At 39.5% G+C, this 27,385-nt stretch overlaps 2 protein-coding genes and 1 long non-coding RNA gene across 3 annotated transcripts; 2 read left to right on the top strand and 1 right to left on the bottom strand.

Moving 5' to 3' along the window:
* Positions 1–1,709: 1,709 nt before the first annotated feature.
* LOC143861533 (uncharacterized) lies at positions 1,710–10,871 on the bottom strand. Its single transcript, XR_013239971.1, has 3 exons — positions 10,648–10,871; positions 7,297–7,418; positions 1,710–2,178 (listed from the first exon to the last, which is right to left on the bottom strand). It is a non-coding gene; the product is annotated as an uncharacterized LOC143861533 (long non-coding RNA).
* LOC143861526 (uncharacterized) lies at positions 3,580–7,605 on the top strand. The gene is made up of 3 exons (XM_077372443.1): positions 3,580–3,843; positions 6,388–6,450; positions 7,240–7,605. The coding sequence occupies exons 1-3, from the start codon at positions 3,772–3,774 to the stop codon at positions 7,423–7,425; spliced, it is 321 nt and encodes a 106-aa protein (XP_077228558.1). The 5' UTR covers positions 3,580–3,771; the 3' UTR covers positions 7,426–7,605.
* Positions 10,872–11,505: 634 nt separating the features above from the next.
* LOC143861522 (protein phosphatase 1 regulatory inhibitor subunit PPP1R7 homolog) lies at positions 11,506–22,210 on the top strand. The gene is made up of 6 exons (XM_077372437.1): positions 11,506–11,808; positions 13,405–13,635; positions 13,842–13,988; positions 14,082–14,224; positions 14,311–14,425; positions 21,599–22,210. The coding sequence occupies exons 1-6, from the start codon at positions 11,533–11,535 to the stop codon at positions 21,677–21,679; spliced, it is 993 nt and encodes a 330-aa protein (XP_077228552.1). The 5' UTR covers positions 11,506–11,532; the 3' UTR covers positions 21,680–22,210.
* The last annotated feature ends 5,175 nt before the right edge of the window (positions 22,211–27,385 follow it).

Genomic DNA, 27,385 nt, shown 5'->3' with positions numbered 1-27,385 from the left:
TACACCTCACCACTCATGCAATCCCAGCTATTCTCTCCATCTCCCACAATCTGTCACCACTTGATAAACTAAATTTTCATGGAAAAAATTTGCAATTGCCAAACATGGCCTATGGGCCCGTTTGGCTGCCATGAATTTTTTTTTTTCATGATAATTCGGTCATCTCCAAGTGGAGATGAGAGTGAAATGGCTAAAAATTAGGAAACTAATGTCTCCGGTGATGAGAAGTAGCAAAAAATAAGGAAACAGTCAATCAGATTTTGAGTAGAGTTTTTTGTTTCTTGATTCTTCTCTTCTTCTCATCACCGGAAACACTAGTTTAAAATTTTACTACTAATCAAGCTAATTTCGGCATAGCCTCTTCCATGAAGTTAATGACTTTAGTACCCCTACGAAAAACTAGAAAAGAGGCAAAACTAAAGCCCTATGAAAGGAAAATATTTCTTAGCAAAAAAATTTCACAAGAACATTTTTCTTCCTATGATTTTAGAAGGAATGATATGAGTATGGTTCATTTAAAGGGATATAATCAAATTGAAGGTCCTATGCTTAAAAATTAAATAGGATTGGTTCGAATCACCATTTTTTTATGTGTGCCTAACAAAAGTAGGAAGCTTTTTATTTGTGCCTGAAAAAAAAAAAAAAAAAAAAAAAAAAAAAAAAAAAAGCTTTATCAATCTTTTTCCTTTCCAAACTTTTCCAAAAAATTTCTACAACCCAAATAGGGCCTAAGGGGGTGGTTGGATCTAGGAAATTTCTACAACCCAATTCTACCTCCAGCCCCATCTAATTTTTCTTCCCACAGCTTAAACTCTTTTCACCGTCCAAACACATGTTTGTAAAGCTAGTGTAGCGTAGTGACATTAATTTTCGTCTTCTCCATTTCGCTCATTGTAAGAGGACAAATACAGCTCTAGAAGAGCTTTTGTAAGAAGATTTATATGGCATCAGGTCTAAGGGCAGAAAAAGAGGCAAGTGAGCAATTTATCAAGTGGAGCTAAAAGAACACCAAGTCGAAGAGTTGGTCTCTCTCTTGTCAAATCGATCCCCTTCTACCAACGTCTTCAACCTCGCCAACTGCAAGGCCATAACCCTTTCCATCGTTAAAAAAAAAAAAAAAAACTTACAGCAGAATTCTTCAAAATTAACCTTAGAAACTTTAGAGATCGAGAGGGAGGAACTAACCTTGAAGACTTATATCCAACCATGCCCTAAGGACCATTGTTGTGGAAGGAGAAGAACAAATACCCAAGGGGGGAAAAAGAAAAAGAAACAAAGGTTGAAGACAGGATTGCTGAAAACAATGTGAGGCCCAAGTGTGGCAACCCAAGATGGGGGTGAATTGGGTTTATAAAACTTGTGCCATTTTAAAAATTAATTAACAAACTAAATCGAAGAACAAATTTCGATCAAGTATAAGAAAGCTAAAAACACAAGTCCGTGTAAAGAGTAGAGAAAAGGAAGGATAAGAGTGCGCAGGAGATTTTTATAGCGGTTCGGTCCAAACCTCATACCTACATCCACTCCTCCAAACTGTAGGTATCTTCACTATACATGGTCATCTTCACGGGTGTATTAAAAAAATTGCTTTTCCTGCTTCCGACGCCCGACCAACCTCTTCGGATGCCCGAACGGGGCTTCGGACGTCTCTGAGATTTTTTTTAATTTCTTTGGACGCCCGAACAGTTTCTTCGGACGCTCGAAGGACAATTTTCCAGATTTTCCAGGTTACCTAGTAAAATTCATATCTCATCCGTTTCTTATCGAATTTCGATGTTCTTGTGCTCTACAGACATTAGAAGAATGAGATATATCTGTTAAAAATATTTTGGAATAATTTTCTTAGGATTAAGATTAATGGTCAACTAAGTATGTTCCAATTTGATACTTGCCTTTTGCTTATCCTTTGGGATTTTGGTCTATTGATTTCACCGTACTCTTTTGTATTATTTGGGACCTTATTAGTGGCTTATTTATGCCTAAAAAAATCTACACTAAGATTGAATCAATACAATCTAAAAGTGACTTGAATGGCCTGATTTGTACTTGAACTCTTCCACTTCAAATCTTTCATTTGCTCTGGGATCTCCAGTGACTTTGGCAGTCCAAATGTGGTTCAACTTGAGCTCCTTGAGCTAAGTCCAAGCTTCGTTGAATGAACACTTATAGAACCTACAACTAAGACAAACAAACACATTAAAAAAATAAAATCACTTGTGTATGGAATCATCAAAACAACAAGGAAATGCTAAGGGTGGGAACCATTGGGCTTATACATATAATTTGCCATATTTGGAAATCACTTTAATAAACCATTTATCCAATCACCTGGTCAGGTTTCAAAGGTACGTGCTGTGATCGAAATCATAAATGACTTCCTCTTTTTCGAGGTGTTGGATTCCTTGTTGGGTGTCTCTATCAATCGTGGGTTACCCTATAGTCCAGCATACTTGAATATGATTCCCGATCGAGAACCATTGTAAGGCATACAAAAACTAGAGAGCGGCCTCATGGATCAATATGACCCCTCAAGTCAAAGGTTACAAAGGGTGTTGTCTGAGTAGAATAACCATACCCTTATTCTTTGTCCATAGGTTATTCTATAAATAGACCAGAAACTCACCATTTGTGATAGAATCCGAGATTCCTTTGTGGATATCACAGTTGTGTTAGAATCCAATATTTCTTTGTGGATAACACTCTCTAGTGATTTCTATATCTTTTTGGAGTCTGTAGCGATTTTTAAATTCTCTCCTTATTCCCTTTACATTTTCTTTCTCTTTGGTTATCTATTTTCTATAGAAACAAAAACCAATATCTCACAGACTTGCCAAATCTGAAGTTTTTTCGTGCTTGTTTCCATTTGTACATGACGCCAATAGATATTAGTAGATGTTGTCTAGTGAGCTTCATTGTATCTTTGTGGCAAATTCGCAGATACCCCAAACACATTAACTTAACAGATGGTGGCAGCGAATATTGTCTTAATTAAGGAAAGTGACATCAATAACACGCATTCAAATCTCCAATAAAAGACTCTTCATTCCCTACTACCACGGAGTGGGCTGACACAGACTGACAACCTATAGAAAGAGCTACCTGGAAAAACAAATGTCTGGAGTATAAGTTGCTACATAATGGGTAGCCGAGGACAGCAGATGCAGTAGTGTGGTGGAATGTTACGGTCTATAGATTAGGTTGGACCGAGCTTGGTATGAGACATATCTAAAGGGTCTGGCCTAATGGTTCCGTTAGGAGGGAAAAAGAGGCAAAAAAATCAGGAGGAAGTTGTGATCGGTTTCATTCTCGGTTCCCAAATCCCTCACCATATCATTATTCTTAATTCAATCAACTCATTCTTTATTTTTTCAATGACCATCGAATGTAAACTATCACCTAGTAGTTATTGTTCAAGTTACCAAAACATGACAAATGATATTTCCAACCCCATTCCCATTATTTCCACCCCTTCTGTTTGTCTTTTTCAAGATGATCCTCTATCGCCCACCTACCATTTGATTTCTCATTTTGACTTTAGATTCGTTGCTTCTCTCAAATTCAAACCTCTCATGGAGCCACCAACTTATAAAGAAAAAGAGCCAACAAGAAGCACGGGATCTGAATGAGAAATAAAGAGGATTTCATTGATTTCCCTTCTTACCTTCTTTCAATAAGTCATTGGGATCCGTGACAAACAGATTTCTATCTCTATAGATCCTCTTGGCTATATAAAGATTGTAAGAACGTCACAATTTCCAGGAATTTCTTGATATGGAGAGCCTCTGTTACTCTATAGAAATGGAGCCCAGAACGTTAAGCCAGGGAGAACTCAGCACTGCCAGGGTAAACTTTTTAGCCTTCTTTTCTTTTTCGATACTAACAGGAAATTGATATGGTGTATAGCATATACACCAGTTTTTCAGTGTATCGTCTATTATATCCATCCCTGTCACACAGGCAGATGGTGTATTGATCTACATTCTACACACACAAAAGGTAGTGAGTTCTATAACTCAGTGTATGAACCGTATACCAGATAATCCCTTATTACTAGACCCCTGCGTTTGGATTACCGGAATCAGGAATCGGAATTGGTATCCAAATGTGACACTTATTCCTATTAGCTTGCATACGCAATGGAAAAAATCAAAACAAAAAAAATTATTTTGAAAAAAATTTCAATAAAAATTTTATTCCGACCGGGGCGGAATCAGAATACCACGGCAAACAGATTCCAGCATTTTTCTTGTTTAATTAATTCCTCCCCAGTGTCACTTCTGCGGCAATGAAGCAGGATTCTTCCATGGGAGCCTTCGATTCCCGCTTTCGATTCCTGCTCTGGCAACCTTGAGTAGGATTCTTCCCTGGGAGCCTTCGATTCCCGCTTTTGATTCCCGCTCTGCCAATCTTGTTTCTGCCCTTCATTCAATTTGTTATTTTTAACCAAATGTTGGAATCGGAATAGGATACCGAATCCAGCTCTGTTTCCAGCAATCCAAACGCACTATTAAGTTGTTATTGCCATTATAGTGCCCGAATTGTTCTTAACCCGCTTCATCTAAACCATTAATAGACAAATTGTTCATCCTATAATTCAACGGCCAGGAAATTAAGGGTTCAGACAGGAGTTGGTAAATGAACAGATTTTGCAAATTAATGGGTCTTTGAATATCAACAAAATCTCTCTTCTTCTTCTTTTTGCAAGGTTATTTTAAAGGGAAACGATACCCACACTCCCTCATCTTAATAATGACACTAACCTCTCAATTTTTTTTGCTGTTGAGACTTGAGTCCACTTTACAAGCCACTAACTACGATACATATAAGACTTATAATCATAATTTGGATATAAGTCAATCATGGGGGAAATCAAACATTACACTAGTCATTTATCAAGCACCCCATCATGAAATTTTTTATTAAAAAATGGAGGACCAAGATGTTCAATCCAAGTATAAAGAGGCCTATAGTGTAGGCTCGATTAACCAAAAGTCCAATAGGTTTTGGGGTTAACAAAGGTTGTGTCTTGGATTCCTTGGTTCGGGAGACAAAAAAAAGTCACGGGTAAGGTTTTGATTAGCACTGGATAGTCACAGTGTGAAACAACTAGTAACTCCAAAAGCTTATATTCTTTTATACTTTTAACACTCCCTCTCACATGGCACATGTGGCTTCACTTTTTGGTTGACCATTGCATGTGGATTTTTGACATCAAGGAGGTTTGAGTGACCCTCGCTCTGATACCATGTGAATGGATGATGGAGAAGGCGTTATCTATTCTTTTATACTTTAACACACAGGAAAGAAAGTCAAAAATCTCCAAGCTATCTTGGAACCATTATTGGCTAATCTAAGCTAACTTGGAACCATTTTAGTAAATAGGAATACATGCAGGGAAGAAAGTCAAAAATCTCCAAGCTAACTTGACACCATTATTGGCTAATCTAAGCTAACTTGGAACCATTTTAGCTAGTCTGGATCTCCTCAGTATTTTCGCCCCTAAGAGCTTAACCGTTAGAGAACCCGGGCATGGTGGATTCACAATCCACTGCCTCGATCCACTTGGCTACGGAACTGTTATTGGCTAATCTAAGCTAATATTCACAATCCACTGCCTCGATCCACTTGGCTACGGAACCGTTATTGGCTAATCTAAGCTAACTTGGAACCATTTTAGCTAGTCTAGATCTCCTCAGTATTTTCGCCCCTAAAAGCTAACCATTAGAGGGAGGGTGCCCATTCCCTTATAACCCATCTCCATCGCATTTAACTTTCTGATGTGATGTGGGGCTATTTTTGCTTTTGCGTGGAGCCCAACAATCTCATGCGGGAGCAACGTGGACAATCTCATCCCTCCACATTTAACCCCCCTAAAAAGCTAGATGTTAGAGGGAGGGTTCCCATTCCCTTAAAACCCATCCCCATCCCATTTAACTCTCCGATGTGGGACTATTTTTGCTTTTTCGTGGAACCCCAACAACCCTGTTTTGCCACTTATCCGCGGGGCCTAAATTACCCTGTTTTTGGGATGCAGCAACAACTGGATTAGACAAAATCCTCTATCTGGGTTCTAGTATCCACAAGCCAAATAGTCTCTATCCCGAATCTGCTATCAACAAATCTAACAGTCTCAATTGGGTTTTTAACTATGAGTATTTTATCCTTGGATAGAGTTTTGATCCTCTCTTTTCTCATCTTCTTGTATTCAATATTACAAAACAATAATGGATTAGATAATTCAAGGTAAACGTATCCAAGCAGGATAGCCAATCCCAAGAACAGCTTATCCAAGGACTTCTATCCCTGTGGTGAACAGCCCCAATTAATGCCAAATTATCAAATCAATGAGGCCTTAGGAACTGATTTTTGATTATTTTTACAATGCAGGAAGAGGCAGTATTCATTGTTCAAAAGAAGGAGCCGGATGAAGCATCCACCATTTTCACTGAGGTTTTCTCTTTCAAGTTCTTTAAGCTAAAATATACAAAATTTCGAAAAAAGTGACAAAATGTTGAAATGTTATGATTAGAATTCCTAGAAAATTAAATATCACATTAAATCTCTAAAATATTTATTGGCAAAACAGTTTTAAAAGTGGGGTTCGCTTATGAAGAAAACCCATAAAAATTTGCTTATTGAGCTCTGTTTAGTGTTGATCAGATCTTGACCCTTGGTTGAAGGGAAATCTTGACAGTTGATTGTAAGGTTGGTAGATTAGGAAGTTAGGTTAGATTAGGTAACTTCGATTAGAATGATCTTCCCCAATTATTATCATTGTCTCTTACCATTTTTAGGGCAGTGATAAATCGACCCCCAAATATCTTAAATCGATCCCCTGTGTCTTTCTCTCTCCTCTGGGCTAGAGAGAGAGAAAGAGGAGAGAGATAGACACATAGGGGGTCTAACCCAGAGGAGAGAGATAGACACATAGGGGGTCAATTTAAGACATGGGGGTCGATTTATCACTCCCCCATGTTTATCACCAACTAAGTTTAGTGGAATTCTCTTCCTTATCATGGTACCAGAGCAGGTTGATCCTGATCTTGCATTGATCACAAGCCGTCAAGACTCCCTTACAATCAAGGGTCAAGATTTGATCCCCTCTGACAAACTGGAACTTTAGTTGATTGTTTTCCATTCCGTTTCACAAGGAAAGCCAAATTTTAGTTTGAAATTTTAGTGAAATTTTTGAAGATTTCTTCGTTCAAATGGTGATGTTTTTATACACTGGTTTTGTAGGGGATGAGGCCTGTTACATCAATAAAAGAAATGGAAAAGAAGGTTGAAATGACAGACCAGCTTCATAGGCTTCATGATCTGAAGAAGAGTGCTGAAATCATCAGAAAATCTTGGGATTGTGCATGCACTTCCACCACCTTAGAAGAATCCCCAAAGATTAAGGAACCTCTTTCAGCTCCCTTTTGAAAATTTGCCAATAAATCCAAGAACATTAGTTCATAGACAGTGCAGAACTACTAGAGAAGGGAAAAGCAGAAATGGGCATGTATATAGAAATGAGAGAATGCCAAATGATTTGAATTTATTGCAATATCTTTTCTTCTTCTCATGCATTTTTCCAACATAAAAATTGCAATATTTTCTCCCATTGCCACAATAACAGTTTAATATAATTTTTGTTGCTGTTGGGGGGGGGGGTGTTCAACTTCTAAGTTTCCAGTATGAAATCAGTGTTTCAAAATTTGGGTGCCTGCCGGAACACACCCAAAGTAAATCCTAGCCAACTTGGTGAGTGTGCTTGAGTACTTAGTTGACGTGGTTAGAAGTCAGGGGAGTCAGAGGAGTCTATTAACCTTGTAGGCTGATTTAGAAAAGAATGCAGGCAAAGGAGAGTTGAAGGCGATTTTTGAAGCTACTCCTTGTTTTGAATTTTGAGAAATGATTTTTAGTCCAAAACTGATTGTTGGACCCAAAATTGCATTAATTTGGGGTCGAAGTGTCCAACGATAAGTTTTAGACTCAAAATCAATCCTCAAAATTCAAAACAAACATAGCCTAAGTTTTAGACTCAAAATCAATCCTCAAAATTCAAAACAAACATAGCCTAGGTTGCATTCTTGAACGATTCTCATTCTCGGAGCCAGAGTCAGATTTTTAATACATTACTAATTATTGGAGTTTTATATGGTGCCAGAGCATCAGGTCCCGTACCGCCCTTGATATTTGATCCAACAGCAGCTCACTTTTTAAGAGGCTGCTGTTGGATCAAACATCAGCGTGGTACTTTTGTCATACCACCTGACGCCTGGCACCATGTAATTTCTTTTTATTTGGTAGCTAAAATTTCTAAGAAATTATATGGTGTTTCACGATCAAGTCGTGTGCGGGCGGTGTATCAAAAATGAGAAATTATATGACAAAGGGTCGTATAAACACATACCCATAATCCCATCCATGATATTTGATCCAATAACAGCTCGTGGATTTTAAATCACCCGTGGACTTCGTGAAATTGTCGATGACTCTTTGGGGACTTGGACTTTGAATGTGCGGACACTTGGGTCTCTTGAGAGTACATGGACTTTAACGGGAATTTTTTAGAGTCATGCTAACATTAAAATTGCATGTTAGCCATCAATAGGGTTAATATTCAATTTTTACTACTACCCGTTGGGTTTGTGGGTTGGATTAATGGATCTAAATACTAGTGTGCATTTGTGGGCCCCACTAATGCCCCTAAATAAAGAAAGATTTTAGGCCTAAGTAGTGGGTAAAACTTATTGGAATCCTCATAAACCAAATCCTCTTATACATTTTATTTTTTAATCGAGAAATTTAAATCCACAAATCTTGTAAAACCCAAACAACACTTATTTTACGAAAAAACTTGAAATACACAAGAACTGGAAATTTTAAAGCATACAAGTAGAAATTTTAAACCCAAACAAATATATAAGTGCTACCACAAACAACATTAGCTGATATTCACATTTTTGAAGGTTTAGCAAACATCATTATGAATGGTGAAGCAAATATTTTCAGGGAAGGCACAATGAGCATGCCTAATTCATTATACTATGTGATTTGCTAGGGACCATCGCAGAAGGCATTTCGTGGAACAGCTGTTGCATGAGAGTGCAGCCACATAGGCTCACTTTCTGATGCGGCTGCACTCTCATGCAACAGTCATTCTACGAAATGCCTTATGCGATGGTCCCTAGAAAATCCCAAGTTAAAATAATGCCCACTTCTCCCAGTAGCTTTATTAAGTGCTTAGCAAACATTTTCCTTTTTAGTTTTTGAATGGTGAAGCAAACATTCAAATGACAGGTGAAGCAAAAAAATTTCTAACATTATTCATACCTGTTACTATGTAACTACGCATGCATACCTCGACCACCCAGTTTGCATTCACAATGAAATTAATTGAAAAATAGCATTAACTCACTAATTACTTGAGTAAAATCAAACATTGAACCAGCTGCTCAAAAGATTTAAATGCACATAGCTAACTAGCTTACGTCCACAATGAATTAGTTGCACACATAGCTAACTAGCTTACATCCATAGTGAATTAGTTGCAAAAACTTGCTATTTTCTTTGTGCAAAAGAGATTGCAAAGTTAAAGACCTTGGTGGATTCGAACCACCATCCTCTTGAGAACGTTGTGTTCAAACCTCATTTCTCAAGTGCTTTACCATTTAAGCTAAAGATCACCTCTTGAACAAAATATATCACTGCAAGCTATATCATCTTTTAACAAGGTTGAAATTCAAATAAACATCAATCCCATGAGCACACACAAAGCAAGCCACATCTTTCAGCAACAGTGGAACTCTATAGAAGTTACTATTAATGGCATGGGATTGCATAACAGGTGAAACTTCAAATTTTATAACAGGTGAAATTTAACTTGGCCATGCCATAACATGGGATGCATAACAGGTTAATGGATGGGATGCATGTTATAACAGTTTAACAGCAATCCCATGCCCAGGTTATGTGATTGCTGGTTGCATAATTGGTTACAACATCAACAATACATGACTGGTCGTCAAAATCTACGATGAAACAGGGCCTTAGCGATCCGTTTTGGAGTCAAATTATGGGTTTTGGACTCACAATCCTCTGTCAAAATCATAAAGAACAAGGCCTTAACAATACAAAGCTCTAAACATGAGCTATATGAGAAATTTTCTGAAGGGCCTTTCATATAAGTTTAATAGCACTCATCATAAATTAAACACAGTTTGAAAACGAATAGAGCCTTGAGAAATGAACAGCTACATCTACTGGTGTGAAAACGAATAGAGCCGTTCATATCAGTAGCTTTGGATTGATAAAGCCATATATTTTTTAAACCCTAAAAATTTAAAATTTAAACCATTTGGCTAAATCCAATAGAACATCAGCTTGTCATCTTTGCAATTTAAACCCTAAACCACTTAAAAAACATAAAGCATAAAAAGTATAAGGACAATAGATAACACAATAAACCCAATAGGGTTTTGAGAAACGGATGGAGAGGTGACTCTTATTTGTGGGAGGTTTCTGAAAAGGAGTGAAAATAGGAGAGTGGGGAAGCGAGGAAGGAAGAAGGCTGGATGGGGTTTTTCCATAAAGCTTTCTATGGTAGACACTCTAGCATGCTAACATCCAACAAAATAGAGAGAGCAATATACAAAATACCTTTTCTTGTGGGTTTGGTGGAGAGGGAAACCCCAACCGGAACTTTCTTGTGATGGCGAGGAGGGAAACGAACCAGAAACTCTTTGTGATGTTGCGGAGGGAGACGAACCAGGACCAGAACCAGAGGGATATGAGACTAGGGCTGCACACTCTTTCTTACCGGATGGGATGAGATGAAAAAGTCGAGATAGGGTGGATTTAAAATTTCACCTGTTTAAGGTGAACTTTAGGGTTGAGTGTTTTATGCTAAACGACGTGACTTTAAGTTCTGGGTTACGAAGTATGCCATTCAGGGGAACTTGCCACTAACGGCTATTTTTAATACACACAGAAAGTACGACGTGACTAACGCCGATTCTTAATACGCGCACATAAAGTACTACGTGACTAACGTGTGACTTGTCAAATCCGCCAAAAACCACGAAAATCCCCCAGGAATGGTACCACACATAATATTAAGGACAGTACGGCCCCACGGGATTTGACTCCGTATAAAAACTCATAACACCACAAAACTGGAGATTTTATACGGTGTAAGCCATTATATTTCAGTAATTTTCAAAAAATACTGTACGGGACCACATCATAGGATGATCCAAACCGTCCATGTGATGGAACGCAACGTAAATAGGTTGTGCCTCAAAAAATTATTTTAATAGGAAGATCCTACCCGTCCGATCTATAGAGGTTTCCATAATATGCAGTTCCTCTATAGATCAGAGGGTTGGGATTAACCTATAGAAATGAATTTTTGGGTCACAGCCTATTTACCATATGGATCACCACATGGACGGTTCGGATCATCCTATAGTAGGTCCGTTTTGAAAAATACGGGACTATAAGCCGAAAACTTAAAGAGAAAACCAAGAATAAGCCAAACCAGAGATGGAAAAATCCGAAGAGAATAAGGGAGATTTCGAAGGAGGAGAGGTGGAAGGCGATGAATCGGTCGATCTCACGAGTTTCCAACTCCACGATCTCGAAGAAATCGATCTTCCTCTTAGCTTGGTTGAGTTGGACTTGACTGCCAATCGATTGTCTGTGTTGGATCCTCGCATTGGCCTTCTCTCGAAGCTTAAAAGGCTCTGTTTGAGGCAGAATCTCTTTGATGATGTTGGTGTCCAGCCCATTTCTTACTGGGATGCCATATCTGCCCTTAATGTATTCAATCTCATCCCCACCCTAGTTTTTTTTTTCTTTTATCCTTATTATGATTTTTATGGCTAAAAAATCTAAAACATCTGTGTTGCTTCTTACTGACCGAGCATATACCCTTTTTTATGTGGGTTTGTTCTTGTTGAGAAGCTTAGATTAAGAAAGGGAAAAATCCCTTGCCAGTTTTTAAACAGAATGATGTTGATATTGTCGTAGCTTCATGTTACCTGTCTCCTGGTATAATTGCTTCTTTTTAAACAGCATGTATGTTGTTGTGTACATCTTGAAGGAAGAATCCTAGCCCTAGATATGGTCATCGATGTAATCTTTGAATATGTATAGATGCCACCTTTGACGACATTCTTGAAAATGCGCGCATTTCTTTCTTTCCATAAGATCCATATAGGAGCCTACATCACAAGCTTCCAAAGGACCATTCCTTTCCTTGGTCAAGGCATGAAGAACCAGCAAGCAAAGGAGATTTGACAATTGAGCTGGGAAGACCGACGATATCCCAAATCTCGTGAGGATCCGAGTCCACACTTATCTAGGAGATCAGATTTTGTCCATCTGGGGTTTACTGATGACGAAAGGATGCAAGCTATGCATTTATCCTCGAATAGGTATAGATGCCACCTTTGAAAGCATTCTTGAAAATGTGTGCTCTCTTTCTTTCCATAGGATCCATATAGCGCCAATATCACAAGCTTCCAGAGAATCATTCCTTTACTTGGTCAAGGCGCAAGCAACCAACAATCAAAGGAGATTTGACAATCGAGCTGGGAAGACCCACGATATCCCAAATCTCTTGAGGATACGAGTCTACACCTCTCTAGGAAATCATACTTTGTCCATTCTGGATTTATTGCTGACCAAAGGGATGCAAGTTATGCATTTACCAGGAGCTAGCATGCTTCACAAGAATCTTTGGTTATATACAGCCCTAGTTTGCCGTCAAGCCTTCTGCCTACATATCTTCTACATCTTGTTAAGTAGTTATCGGGGAGACAAACCTATTTTCCGTTCTTTTGTTGATTGTTCTCTTGACAAGTTTATGATCTATCCATTCATCTAGTTGAAACGTTATACCTTCGTAGAGAAATATATTAAGGGATGGGTGGTTTTGGGGCGTAGGGGAACTTTAGTTGACAGGTATAAGGGGCATTTCTCTTGAGATTGAAATATCACCCCAGGTATCGCGTGGGCGCGTGGCATTTAGTTCTAATCAATACTGCCAGGGAGAAGCTAACAGTTTTATTTGGGAATGCTTTACAGTGTGATGCATGAAGCTAAATCCTTTTGCGGCATGTGATTTAATTTATGGTTGATTACATAGTATGAGGGAGTTGGTAAAGGTAAATGGCAAAACACATGCACACACACATCTCGGTAGCCTCAGAGCCTGTATGCAAGACTCAGTCTTATATGTCTTGTCATTGCTAAACGGACATCTTTTGAATCCTCTGACAATGGCTATAACTTTTACCTTGCCGATATTATTATTTTTTGTTAAGCTATGGTTATGTGCAATGAAGATTTGAATTGATCGGATGCTTTTTGCTGTATTTTCCCTCTAACCTGAAATTGGATCTTTTTTTGCAGGAGCTAGTACTCAGGGATAATAAGCTTACAAGAATACCTGATGTCAGCATTTTCAAGAGCCTTCTGGTATTTGATTTAGCATTCAATGAGATACCTTCCTTGAATGGTTTATCCAAGGTCCCAAGCACACTCCATGAACTTTATGTTTCTAAGAATGAAGTGACCAAGATGGAGGAGCTTGATCACTTACATGAACTACGAATTCTCGAGCTTGGTTCAAACCGGCTACGGGTAACCATTCTGACGTTGCATCAATGGCTTGAAATTCCAAATAAGTAGCTGTTTAGGGAGGAAGTTCTATGAATTTGTTTACGGGATATTTATTTTCTAAAATGCTTGTATATTATTACAACTGGTTTAGTGCTTCAATAAATCCAAAAACATAAATTGGTGCAACTTAAGAACATATAAAAGTATTCATTTTTTTTATATTTCAGGTGATGGAGAATTTGCAGAACTTGACGAACTTACTAGAGCTGTGGCTGGGACGAAATCGTATCCGAACAGTGAACCTGTGTGGACTGAAATGCATCAAGAAATTAAGCTTACAGAGCAACCGTTTAATATCTATGATGGGATTTGAAGTATGTGGCTGTTGAGCTTGAAAAACACAGTCTATGTCTCTTAAGTTAAACATTTTGAATTGGCTAACAGTCTAAGTAACATGTTTTTTCCAGGATTGTGTTGCCCTAGAAGAACTATATTTGAGCCATAATGGTATTCTTAAGATGGAAGGGTTATCTACCTTAGTAAATCTTCGAGTCTTGGATATTTCTTCAAATAAAATAATGGCTGTGAATGATATTGAGAATCTGACAAGGTGTGAAACTACGAATAGATGTCCATTTGATCATGTAAATAGGTCTTCCGTTTTGATATGACCTGTGGTGTACTTGTGCTATGCAGATTGGAGGACCTATGGCTAAATGACAACCAAATAGCTTCATTGGATGGGATTGATTTGGCAGTTGCTGGTGCAAGGGAGAAGCTCTCAGCCATCTATCTCGAGCGCAACCCTTGTGTATGGTTCTCAACACTTCTCTTGAAAACTGTGTTGTATAACTCATGTTTGAAAATTTATTTGAATCATAATTTCACCCAGTCGACTTGGGTTGGCCAGGCACTGAATACTGAGTCCAAACTCTTTTTTATAAGAAATTGGCTCACATACTTATTGAATTGGGTGTTATTTTATAACTATGGTGAATTTTTATTGACTTGGCGAGTGAAATTCAGAAATAGGAAGACCAATTTCTAAGTCCTATTTGTTTTTGAACATTGGGTTTGCTTACAGCTAACTCAGGCTTGATTAGGTTGAACTGGGTCCAATTCTTTGTGCAAGTAATATTTAAATCCTTAAGTAGAACCAGTTGTTCTGAATCGTCAAGTGTTCTTGCATTTTGATTTTTTTTTTAGTTTCGTTTTGACTTTCACATAGACAATGCTTATCACCCTGTTCCCATCATTTTATTTGTTTCTTTTTAACCAGAAATGTTTTCGAATGTATTTGTTGTTTTCTTTCTTAGGATCAATGAGAAATATTGAGAAGAAGAAAAAAAAGAGAAACAGGGAGAGAGGAAGAGAGAAGAGAGAAAAGAATGAGAGGATGGGTATATCCCCCTTCGTGAGTTCATCCCTCCTTTTATTAATCACTTAGGGTTAGTCTGGTTGCAGGTAGTTACCTTGTAGAGTTGTGTTGAATTAAAACTCAAGTAGCCAACAAGGAAGAGACAAGCCAAGTAGTCTCCTCCTAGAGTAGTATTAAATAGTGTTTGGTTGTCAACCTCGTCGATTGTTGAGTAGTGGTAGAGGGTGTCATTACCAATATATATATATATATATATGAGGAAAACTGTTGGTGAGCTAGCTTGCCCAATCACATGGGGGCCCACTTTGTTAGGATGATCCAAACCATTCATTTGAAAGTCCCTTACATAGATGGGGGGTGTACCAAAAATCAGCTCCATAGGATCATCCTAACCCCTCCATTTGTGGAGGACAAAAATGGACTGACACAAATCTGCCCCATTTTTGTCCTCCACAAATGGAGGGGTTAGGATGATCCTATGGAGCTGATTTTTGGTACACCCCCTATCTATGATAAGGCCTGCAAATGAATGGTTTGGATCACTCCCCAAAATGTGGGACCCATGTGATTGGGCAAGCTAGCTCACCATAAGTTTGGTGAGCTTAAGCTCTCCAACAGTTTCCTCATGTGTGTATATATATATATATATATATATATATAGAGAGAGAGAGAGAGAGAGAGAGAGAGAGCTTCAATCCCAGGATTCTACTCAGCAAAAAATCACCATCACTTGGATTCATGGTTTTAAATTGGCCGAAACATTTCATTGTGTCTCATTATGGACCTCTCGCGAAAATGAGATTAAGTATGAGATTAAGTCCTCTATCCACACATGCCGTTCTTTGCCTGCTGTGTTGACTCGGGAAACTGATCGAGTCACTGGGGATAACAGACATTTCAGTTAGGACCATGGTTTTAAATTTCGACTGAAATCTGAAATTTCGGACTTCGGTCAACACCGAAACCGAAACAGCCGAAATCCGAAATTACCGGCCAAATGTCGGTTGAAATTTCGGGAATTTCGTCAATTTCGGCGAAATTTCAGAAAAAAATATTAATTTTTTATTCCTTTACCAAATTTCAGCTGAAATTACCGAAATTTCGGGATTTCAGCTGAAATTTCGGTTTTGGCTAGGTCCGAAATTTATGCGGAAACCGAAATTTCAAACCATGGTTAGGACTGGGCCTCCCTGCCATCAACCCACTAATAAAAAATAATGCCATTCACCCATATTTTAAAGTCGACCTAGCTTTGCGGATAGGTTTTGGGCCCACCCAACTGTCCATATTCCTTGCCCAATACTTGCTCCTCACCGCCAGTTACTTCCACGTGGCTGGATTCACTTGTTGACCTTGTTCTGGCAACCGCCCCAAGCTTCAATCAGAAAGGGACACGAACTCCCCACCATCCCTTCTCCCCTGCTGATTTTGTCATTCTATACCTGCCAGTGGAGGAGTTCCATTGGTTCATTGCATCTCCTCAGTGCATGCTTTTGGAGAAATGATGAAGGCAACATCTTCCTGTATTCCCCTCGCATGCGACGTCGCCTGCCTATGTACCGGGGGTTTCCTGCCCAGTCCTGAATCACCAACGCACCTTAGCCCTTGAACGGGCAAAATTTGAAAATTTTGAAAGACTATCATGCGTCGACTGACCTTCGGTGTCAGGGAACCTCCTTCCGGTTGGAGCTGTCCTCAACTGTGAGCAGCGGCCAACAACTTCCGCAGTTTTCGGCCATGTCTCACTATCCCTGTCTCCCTCTGCTACTTGGCTGCTATTTTCAGCCTCCCTCATTGCGTCTACTGGTGAATTTATCTGAACTTGTTTAGCTTTTACCCAATACAGGGTTTCATCCAGGACCCACCGGAATCCTCATCTCCTCTGGGGCTTCAATAGCACCTAGAAGCAATGTCCTTCCAGAGTTGTATCCACGTCCCGCCTCATACGATAGATCCGAAGCCAACACCTTTCCTATCACGCTTCCTACTGCTTGAAAGTTATCGACACACCAAGCTTGTGGAGGTAGGCCGTTGATTTCCCACCATGATGCTGACATGTAACAAACCATAGATCTATCTCAGCGAAAGGGGAGGCCACCATGTTCATCCAGAAGTTTTTAAGCTCCTTCGCGTTGTGATCCGGCGGCGGGATTATAAGCATCTCAAAGTATGCTATCTGGAATACATTTATCCTACCCAGAAGGCCACTGGTGTTTCCTAGCCAGGACTTAGCCATGGCTAATGTTCCAGAGAATCTATCTACCAGCCTTCCTCATACTCCCTTCTTGGCTTCCGGAATCGAGTTCAATGATGCTACTTCAATTGGTGCTGGCTAAGTGTTTAACAGATGCCGAGTGGGAAGACATTGAGTCAAAGGCGGTCAACACGATTCGACTATGCCTGGCAGATAGCATTATCTTTAACGTTATGGAAGAGGAAGATGCACCTAAATTATGGGAGAAGTTGGAAAAGCTTTACATGTCAAAAAGCTTGGCCAACCGGTTGTATCTGAAGCGGCAGTTGTACAGGCTAAAGATGCATGAAGGTCGGGATCTTCTAGAACACATTACGGTGTTTAACGGGCTTGTGGATCAACTCCACAAGGTTGATGAAAAGTTGAAGAAGACAAGGCCCTTTTGCTTCTTACTTCGCTTCCTGATTCGTATGACAACATGGTGACGACTTTGCTGTATGGTAAGGGAGGGCATTCATTACCTTATAGGTCATAGTGAAGTCAACTCTTTCTTGGTGTAGACAACCCATTTTTCCAAGATCGGATTGATGATAATTTTTGGCGCGATGATGATTCCCGTGATGAACCCATGCTAGGAGAATTGATGCTTATCCTTGTGGTACAGTATCTCTAGCATGAGAACCGAGGAGTTTTGGCATTCCCTGGGAAACAAAACCATGGTCTATTGTAGGCATAAAGAGTGGGAAAATTCCTGCATAAAACCTTTGCTTGATCCCAAATATCATCCAAACCCAGCATAAAGTTTGACCCAATCAATTTGCAACCATAGCCCTACAATAAAGTTAGGGGAAGTCACGACGTCGCTCTTATTGAATGAGATGCGAAAGAAACCTGCTCTTGGTGGAAGTGAAGAGCATGTGTTGGTTGTTCATGGTGGGAATCAAAGAGGAAGGTCGTCTGACAGGGGATCAGGAAAAGGCAGGTCAAGATCCAGGGTCGGTGGAAAGGGCGTGTAATGTTACCGTTACAAGGAATATGGCCACATCAAGCAGGATTGTCCAAAGCGAGTCGACCAGGCGGACAATGGTGCTACTAATACGGCGGTGGCGGTAACGGATGAGCAGGATGAAGAGTTTGGAGACGTTCTCACATTCTCCACAGGTAATCACACTTCTACTCATGATGAGTGGATTCTAGATTCAAGGTGTTCTGTTCATGTATGCTTCAGGAGGGAATATTTTGATACGTTCCAGGAGACAAGGGTGGGTGTAGTGTCCTTGGGTGACGGGTCTACTTTGGGTGGTGTGGCATATGTCCAAAAGATACGGAAGAATCTAGTGTCACTTGCCTAGTTGGACTCCAGGGGTTGCAGTTTTACAGCTGCAGGTGGAGCCATGAAAATCACACATGGTTGTATGGCTCTGATGAAAGGAGAGGAGTGTGGGGGATTATATCGTCTGGTCGGGGACACGGTGACTAGTGTTTCTAATATCTCGATGGATAGTTGGAAACAGGGTAATTGTGTGCACACACGTAAGGTTTCTTTCGCAGTTGGTGTAAAGACAAGTTTCCAGGTTGCATACGATGGTAGGAAGGTGACAGTACCTGCATTGGGGAGGATGGATTGAGATCCGTCTCCAAGGTTGACTAGGTGAGCCAACGGGTTGGCAGCTACACATGTGCATTGGCTGTATTAATCGAAGCATGAGGAGACAAAAGTCAGAACCAGGATTGATTGAGGGTGTGTAGCTGGTACTTCAGAAGGCCAATGGTGGTCTGCGATGATAGCGAACCGGTGGCGACATCAACAGAAAAATCTTCAGGTGGCTGGGAAATAAGCCAAGGTGGAGATTGTTGGGGAAAGTTGCCTTATTTCCCAAAACTTCCGTGGAAAGTAAAAGGCAAAACAGAAAGTGTCCTTTTTAGGTTTTTTGAAAATCCTAATCTATAAAAGGTGAGAACGTTTTCTTCTTGCGCGTGGACTGCAACAAGAAGGCTTGGTGTGTGTCGGCTACTTCAAGGTAAGAGAGAGAGAGGTTTTTGTCTTTGGCTTTCTTCTTGGGTTTATCTCTCGGGTTCTTCTTGTGGTTTTCTCTTGTACGGTCTTGGTTTGTGGGTTTGTGATTAATCCATTGTAATCCTTGTATTTTGTTTTTCTCATAGTGGAAGATCGTGTTTCTTGCCCGTGGAGCAGACTTAGCCGAACCAAGTAAATTCTTGGTGTTCATCTTGTGGCTTGCTTTTGTCTATTTTACTTTCCATTTAATTTGTGCACGATCCGATCGGATTTGCCCGCGGATTTTCTCAACAGGTTAGATGGTGAAATTTTGATTCAAGGACATATCGTTAATCAAGGACTGATTCTTTGCCACTGCTCTTATTGGGTTTTATTTGTATTTTTTCCACATTAATACAAAAAAGACAGGTGACTTTTTACCCTTTTTGGGCCCCACCTCTCTAAAACATCCATGCATCACAGAGCTCCACCTGTTTTAACGAACAGCCACCTTTTTGAATTACTGGGATGAAATATTTTCGCACGAGCAACTCGTGGAAGCTCCAGATTACAGTTAAGTACCACCAACCAGAGTAGCCAGCCATTTCCTTAGCAGATACACTCACAATGGGATTCTCTGGATCTAAAAATATATAATACTATGCATGTGGTTTACGGGTGATTGCACGCATCCATAGGGATTAGTCCCGACCTAAAATGGGCTGGGGATACCCTATGCCATCAAAAAAAAAAAAAAAACATAATGCTAGACGCACAGTCCTCAGCTGATCATTAACAATTTCAAACTGACCTATCTGGCAGCCGCAGCCACAGCCTCAGCCCCCTGCTTTATATGAACTCAGAAACCAGAAAAAATTTCCAGCACCTGCTTGGCTTCCTGCAACCAGTCAATTTCCAATCCACAATTGCAGCTGCAGACCTTGCTTTATATGAACACAGAAACCAGAAAAACTTTACAGCACCTGCTTTGCATGCCGGTCCTGAGTAATGACAGGAGAAGTCTCCTGTTTGAGTCGGGGCAAAGGCCGCCTATACCTGCACAGTGCGGCTTTCCTTTTGAGCTCCCATCAAAGTTCATTTTAATCCACCCCATCAGGTGTGAGCTCCATCTTGGTGTCACCTTTTGCTTCTCTTTTTCAAAGATAATCATCTTCCAATTCCTTTTAAAAAAATAATAGAGTTCTAATCTTCTTTCTTGACTTCAGTTCTGTTTGGTGGTCTGCCATAAAATCCATAGCCACTATGTGGCTTGTGGTCTATGTGAAGTACCAGGTTTTAAAAGGGTTTTCTTAAATATTTCACAAATGGTGCTTTTTCTATGTTACGTATCTCGGGACCATAGTTGCCAGAATAGGAAGCGAGTGCGAGAAGTGATGTAGTAAGTGAAAGCGGGAAGCATGGGGTTTAGAAGAGAGAAAATGCGAGAAGCGAAGTTTTTTAAAGAAAATAAAAACAAAGAAGCGTTATTGAAAGTCAACATGAAGCATACAATAAGCCCCATCGACTGCGAACAAGAAGTACATGGAACGAGAATGATTTTAGTAGGTTAGGGAGGAATGGTTAATATAGGTAAGGATTACAATTAGAAAAGACCTCACTCTTAATTAGAATTAAAACTTCTAAGAATTTACAATTTCATACGTTTTGTTCATGTATATTTAATCTTTAGTTTTTGGGCAATTTCACATGTTTTGTTCATGTATATTTAATGTTAAGTTTTTGGGAAAAGATCCAAATAATTTTCCTTTGAAACTTAAGATAAGTTTTCAAGTTTTTAAATGCACATTTTTTAAAAATATGATCCGTCACCATTATCGAAGGGAGAAAATATTAGTTTAGGAAAAAAATCACCGACGTAGGAAACATACTCTTAATTAAGAGAAAACACATAGGAAGCTTCTCGGTGTGCTTCCCCTAAATCTGGGAAGCAACAAGTAACCTAGCTTCCAAAGCGAGTTTCAGAGGAAGTGAGCTTTCCCATCCAACTAGGATTTCCAGTAACTATGCTCGGGACTATATGTAGAACATTTTGAATGTTTAGTTCTAGAATTGCTTTCTTTTAATTTTCCTATCTGTAGGTAACTAGGTATATTGATTCCATGATGAGATGGGACCATGATACAGAATTGCAAGTCATGTGGTGGAATATGTAGGTAACCGTGTATATTGATTCCATGATGCGATGGAACCATGGTACAAAATTACAAGTCACATGGTGAAGTAGTTGACCAGGAAAATTGGCTAAAATGGCTTTTTTTTGCCAAGGTTATTGTATATAATTATAGTGTTAAGAAGCTAGTAAGTCTAATGTTATTGTCAAAATTTTGTCAAATATTCGTGGCCTTGGATTGCATTCTCCCTACTGACTGAAGCCTGAATTTCTCTTGTTCTGCAGGCAAAATTACCAAATTATGCCACCATTCTGCGGAATTTCTTTCCAAATCTTCAGCAGATTGATTCTGAATGGTTTTCATGAGACTTGATGGCATGCACATCTTCTTTGAGGAAGAGGGGGATGCTACCCTCAAAAGGGAACCCATCATCTAAAACAGGTTGATAATAGATATACATTTCTTTCTCCCATCACATTGGCCTTCCTACCTCACTTTGCAATTTCTACTTCGTTTTTCCTCTCTACAAAGATTGTAGCCTTCTCACGCTCTCAAAATAGTCATTTTGCATTTGCATTGATAATGTGCATTTTGACTGGTTGGGAAACAAGCAGATGTCAATCAATTATCTTGGTTGGCCCCCTAAATGTTAAAAGGATCCATAAAATGATAGTGACAATTTGGAGATACATGAAAACAAGGGATGTTAGTTGTGAAAACTGAAGACCATGGGGTTTTTTAGTCAGCTTCTAGGAATCTATTGCTGTTTGCATCTCTACGAAATGTCTGTAGAAAAAGTCTCATGGACGTGTTTTGCGCATTTTGGTTGGCATATGAATCGATGATAATCGCAATAGACCTTCACTCTGACTTTCACAAATCTCCCAGTAGCCACTGATTTTTCTATCTTTTCTTTTCTTCTTTTACTGTTCTTGCTCAATAACCCTTATCAATAGCTATTGGAAGATTTGCCAAAGTAAAAGATAATGGTTCTGAAAGATCAATGGGTTTTTAAAGAACCCCTGACATGATATGGGGCAGCTCTTGTATTTTGTCTGGGTCTTATTGGAGCACCTGTGATTGTCTTCCTGAAGAATACTATCATTGGGCTTTGTTTTAGACTCGAACACCTACTTAGAATCGGGTATCGTTACCTATTAAACATACATAGGAGTATAGGACAACTCTCATGAAAAGCATTTGGAATATTTTGATTAGCATTACAAGCAATCCTGCCTACTTTTAAACTCTGAAACTTGATTTTTTAGGCTACTGCAATTCCAAGGGAGTGAACTGCACTATCAGCACATAGACAGTCCTCCTTTCTGCATGCAATTTTGTTCTTTAGAATAAAATTATATTCTGCCCTCCGTATTTCTACCGGACCTCCGGTGGATCTAACTCTCATAGGGCTATATGGTTATTTCACAACTATTAATTATAAGACCTATGTTTTCCTTCCTATACATGTAAAGCATGATATCTCGCAGTTGCAGGAGAGATGTATTTTTCTGGCATAGTTAACTTCACCTGAGATGCAACTCAGCCATGGGTACACACTATTCTTAGACAACCAATGGGTTCTAACCAGCCAGGATGCCCCTTTGTGCTAGGACTCTGTAAATTGTTCTCCATACCCTTGAAGCTTCAAAGAGCACACATTCTACAGAACGATTGGATTAGAACTCTCTTAACCTTTTTTTTTTTTACTTCTCATTGGTTTCATTGGTGATTTTATGTCGAGAAAATGGAAGGAATTTCAGTGCTGTATGTACAAACTCTTCTTGGCAAAGCCTTGAGGTGGACTTGGATAATTTATCTTATCTAGATAGGGTAGCATGGAATTTGACACCACAGCCATTGAAGAATTTACTGAAAAAGAAGTTGAAACTGCTATTTTTGCTATGGAGGAGGCTGGGCAAGGATGGTTATTGTATGGTATTTTTTCAACAATGATTGAACTTCATCAATGAAGATGTTCTTGAAGTTTTCATGAAGTCTTTTCAGCGAGCAAGGCTTGTTAGGGGTCTGGTGCATATTTTATTACGTTAATCATTAAGAAGGGGCAAAGGAGTTAAAATGTTAGTGGGGTCTGGTGGTATTTTAGAAAGATTGGTCAGAAATATAGGTGGCGTTGGGTCCTTGGGTCTAAAATCTAAATCCTTTCATATGATTTTATTCTCAGTGGCTCCATCATCATTGGATACTCTATCTCATGATGGAACCCACATGATCTTGGTCCCAGGACAAACAACTCATGTGTAGATAAAGGACTACACTCATCAACCTTCTACCTTTTTTGGCAGAACCCAAATTGTGGATTTGAAGGATCAAACGGTTCAGATCATGCATTTGGCCGTAGATCTGGTCACGGGTTGAATCAATGGATCTGATCATGTACAAGTGGCACAAGCACATCCGTAGACGTGGCTGTTAGGAAGTGGCTTAACATTCACCGTCTTTTTACCATACTAGTAAAAATGCTATTTTATGTTTTAGAACATTCAACTGTAAAAGCCATATTCCATTAAATGATAAATATGTCAGTTTCTGTCATGAAAGTTGTTTAAAAAGGCATGTTGATACTTATTGATTGGATAGTAAATATATACATTTTCAATGACATGATCAAACCGCATTGAGAATTACATATAGATAAGATTTTGGAATCTTATATAATCCGCATTGAGAATTACATATAAATAAGATTTTAGAATTTTATATACAGTACAGAACATTCATTCATTAATTCAAAAATTAGGAAAAAAATAAGCAGGTCGTTTTGAAATACTTGATTGTTAAGGTTTATTCCTCTATCAATAAAAAAACAAGATAGAAGAAAACGGCATGTAGTACTTGGATTTGTATGCTTTTTTGACCGACTGCACAAGCAAATATTTCTGGTAGAAGGGATAGAAAAGGCCCAAGCATGGCGCTCCTAATGATCTCAATAGTACTTGGGTTTGTATGCTTTTTTGACAAACTGTGCAAGCAAATATTTCTGCGACGAGGGATACAAAAGGCCGAGGCATGACGCTCCTAATGACCTCAAACATTTCCTCATGACCAATCATCAATCAAACCATGGCTGATCTAAGTCGTTCTTGGAAAGCCTCACTTCAGATAATTCAATGCAAAGAAAAAAAAAGCGTAATAATTGGGTGATCCTAACTATCCAAGTAAGATTGTATAAGAGCGCTAAGACCGGCGATCACTTTAGATGGTTCAATGCCACGTGGACGTGTTCTGATCCGTTGATTTGACCCGTAGTCACAAGTCATTTGATTGCGTATTGTGACTCCTTCATTTATACCACTTGCTTTGGGGTAATTCCACCAAGAAAAGTTAAATGGTAAGTATTTACCACAAAATGGGATGTCCGTTCTAGATTTCATGATGCGAATATGGACCACTTAATGATGATCTGCAGGATCAACGGTCTCTATTAAATACCCATGTCCCGTTGTGGGACCCATCAATTGATAGTAATGCCTGAACAAGTGGCCACGCGCGCTTCTTCCTAGCATCTCGAGTATAAAATTGCCAAACCATTGTGAGAGAGTCAAGTGGGCCCCACAGAAAGAAAGACCAGTTCAAACACGATCCGGACAAGTTGCACCAAATGATACGGAACATCGCCACGTGACACTCGTTTACTGGATAGATTTATTCCCAACAACTCTAATCATTTGCGATCTAGGAAAGTTACAATCCGATAAAAGCATCTTGTCTCGACACGTCACATCCCTCACAGGAATTCTGCTTGTCCCACTCGTTATCACCCTTCATCCGAAGCAATAGCTTTTCTCTAAATGAAGAAACTTATCCAACGAAAAGTGAAAAGTGAGCTTATGTGGCTGGTCTCACATGCGACATGCATAGGGCGAAATTCCTTTGTCGGTTGTAGCTAGCAAATCCTTGCAAAAGAGAGCAATGAATGTTTTTTGACTTTTCGAAGGAGCAGGAAATGCCAAAATTACCCTAAGGGAAATACATAATTTCATATACTCTTGTAAAAATGATAGGTAGAAAATGAATGAGATTCAATTGGAATTAACCGAAAAGGGTGGAAGAACTTAGCCCATCAATGAATACTTTTTGACTTTTTAAAGGAGCAAGAAATGCCAAAATTACCCTAATGGAAATACATAATTTCATTTACTCTCGTAAAAAGGACAGGTAGAAAATAAATGGGATTCAATTGGGGAAGAACTTAGCCCATCATTTTGCCTTTATATATAGTAGTTAGAAGTTAGATAGAGTTTTCAAACAAGAAGAAAGTGGAAATAATAGATTTTTGGATGGGAGAGAGACAATGGGGAAAAAAAATGAAAATTTGGATATAAAATGAAAGGTTGTCACGGGATTTTGAACGTTTCAAGGTCATTCTCGTATCCCTGTCTATTTCTCCCTTAGAAGTCTAAAAGGCTGGTAAACTCTAAGAATGCATCCCCGTTTCTGTGAGAATGGTTCACTCCGCTTAAGGATAAATTCACCCCCTTAACGTTTTTCTCTGCCTTTAAAAACTTAACAAAAGGATTATATCCGTCATAGAATTTAAGGTCTCTCTAAATAGATAATCCAAACATTTCCAAAAATGATCCAAACAAGACCTCAGAAAGAGAGGAGTAGAGGACAACACTACAACAGGCGTAAGGGGTGACATTCTATCCAAGGATAAAATAAGGGCGCTGATATCCGCCCCCCCCAGGCTGGCTAACATTTTCCCACCATTTGACTGGTCTCTCTCTCTCTCCACACACACACAACAGGAACAGTTGGTGGGCCCAACAGAAACCGTTGAAGGAATGGTGGGCCCATCTTTGAACAACGTAGGCCCCGCTCATACCACACCATAGGATAATCCAAACCGCCCATTTGATGGGCCATAAACGTAAATAGGTTGCGTCCCAAAGTATTATTTCCATAGGCTGATCCTAGCCCTCCGATCTAAATAGAAACTACATCTTATGCAACCTCTATAGATTATAGGGTTGTGATCATCCTAGAGAAATGATTTTTGGGGCACAACCTATTTACATTGTGGCCCATCAAATGGACGGCTCGGATCATCCTATGGTATGGACAGTACACTTCATTTTCAAAAATATGGGTGGGGCCTAAATTGGTACGAACCACACCATAGGATGATCCAAACCATGGACGGCTTGGATCATCCTATGTTGTGTACGGTACGCTTCAATTTGAAAAATATTGGTGGGGCCTACGATTGGGCCTTAATGTTAGTGTACGACCAACTCCATAGGATTATCCAAACCATGGACGGCTTGGATCATCCTATGTTGTGGACGGGCCTTAATGTTACTGTACGACCACAGGATGATCCAAACCATTCATTTGATGGGCCAACCCTTTTGGGGGCACAACCCATTTACATTATGGCCCATCAAATGGACGGCTTAGATCATCCTATGGTCTGGACGGTACACTTCATTTTCAAAAATATGGGTGGGGCCTAAATTGGCCTTAATGATGTTACTGTACGAACCACACCATAGGATGATCCAAACCATGGACAGCTTGGATCATCCTATGTTGTGGACGGTACGATTCAATTTGAAAAAATATCGGTGGGGCCTACGATTGGGCCTTAATGTTACTATACGACCAACTCCATAGGATTATCCAAACCATGGACGGCTTGGATCATCCTATGTTGTGGACGGGCCTTAATGTTACTTTACGACCAACTCCATAGAATGATCCAAACCATTCATTTGATGGGCCACAATGTAAATAGGTTATGCCCCAAAAATCATTTCCATAGGATGATCACAACCCTACAATCTATAGAGGTTGCATAAGATGTAGTTTCTATTTAGATCGGATGGCTAGGATCAGCCTATGGAAATGATATTTTGGGACGCAACCTATTTACGTTTATGGCCCATCAAATGGACGGTTTGGATTATCCTATGGTGTGGTATGGGCGGGCCTAGGTTGTTCAAAGATGAGCCCACCATTCCACCAACGGTTTCTGTTGGGCCCACCAACTGATCCTATTGTGTGTGTGGAGAGAGAGAGAGAGAGAGAGAGAGAGAGAGAGGTCA

This window comes from Tasmannia lanceolata, unplaced genomic scaffold, assembly GCF_043159265.1.
Source record: "Tasmannia lanceolata isolate RefF3 unplaced genomic scaffold, GAP_Taslan_0.1 ptg000003l, whole genome shotgun sequence".
Lineage (NCBI taxonomy): Eukaryota > Viridiplantae > Streptophyta > Magnoliopsida > Canellales > Winteraceae > Tasmannia > Tasmannia lanceolata.
The sequence above is the reverse complement of the archived record's forward strand: the minus strand, read 5'-3'. Positions and strand labels throughout refer to the sequence as shown.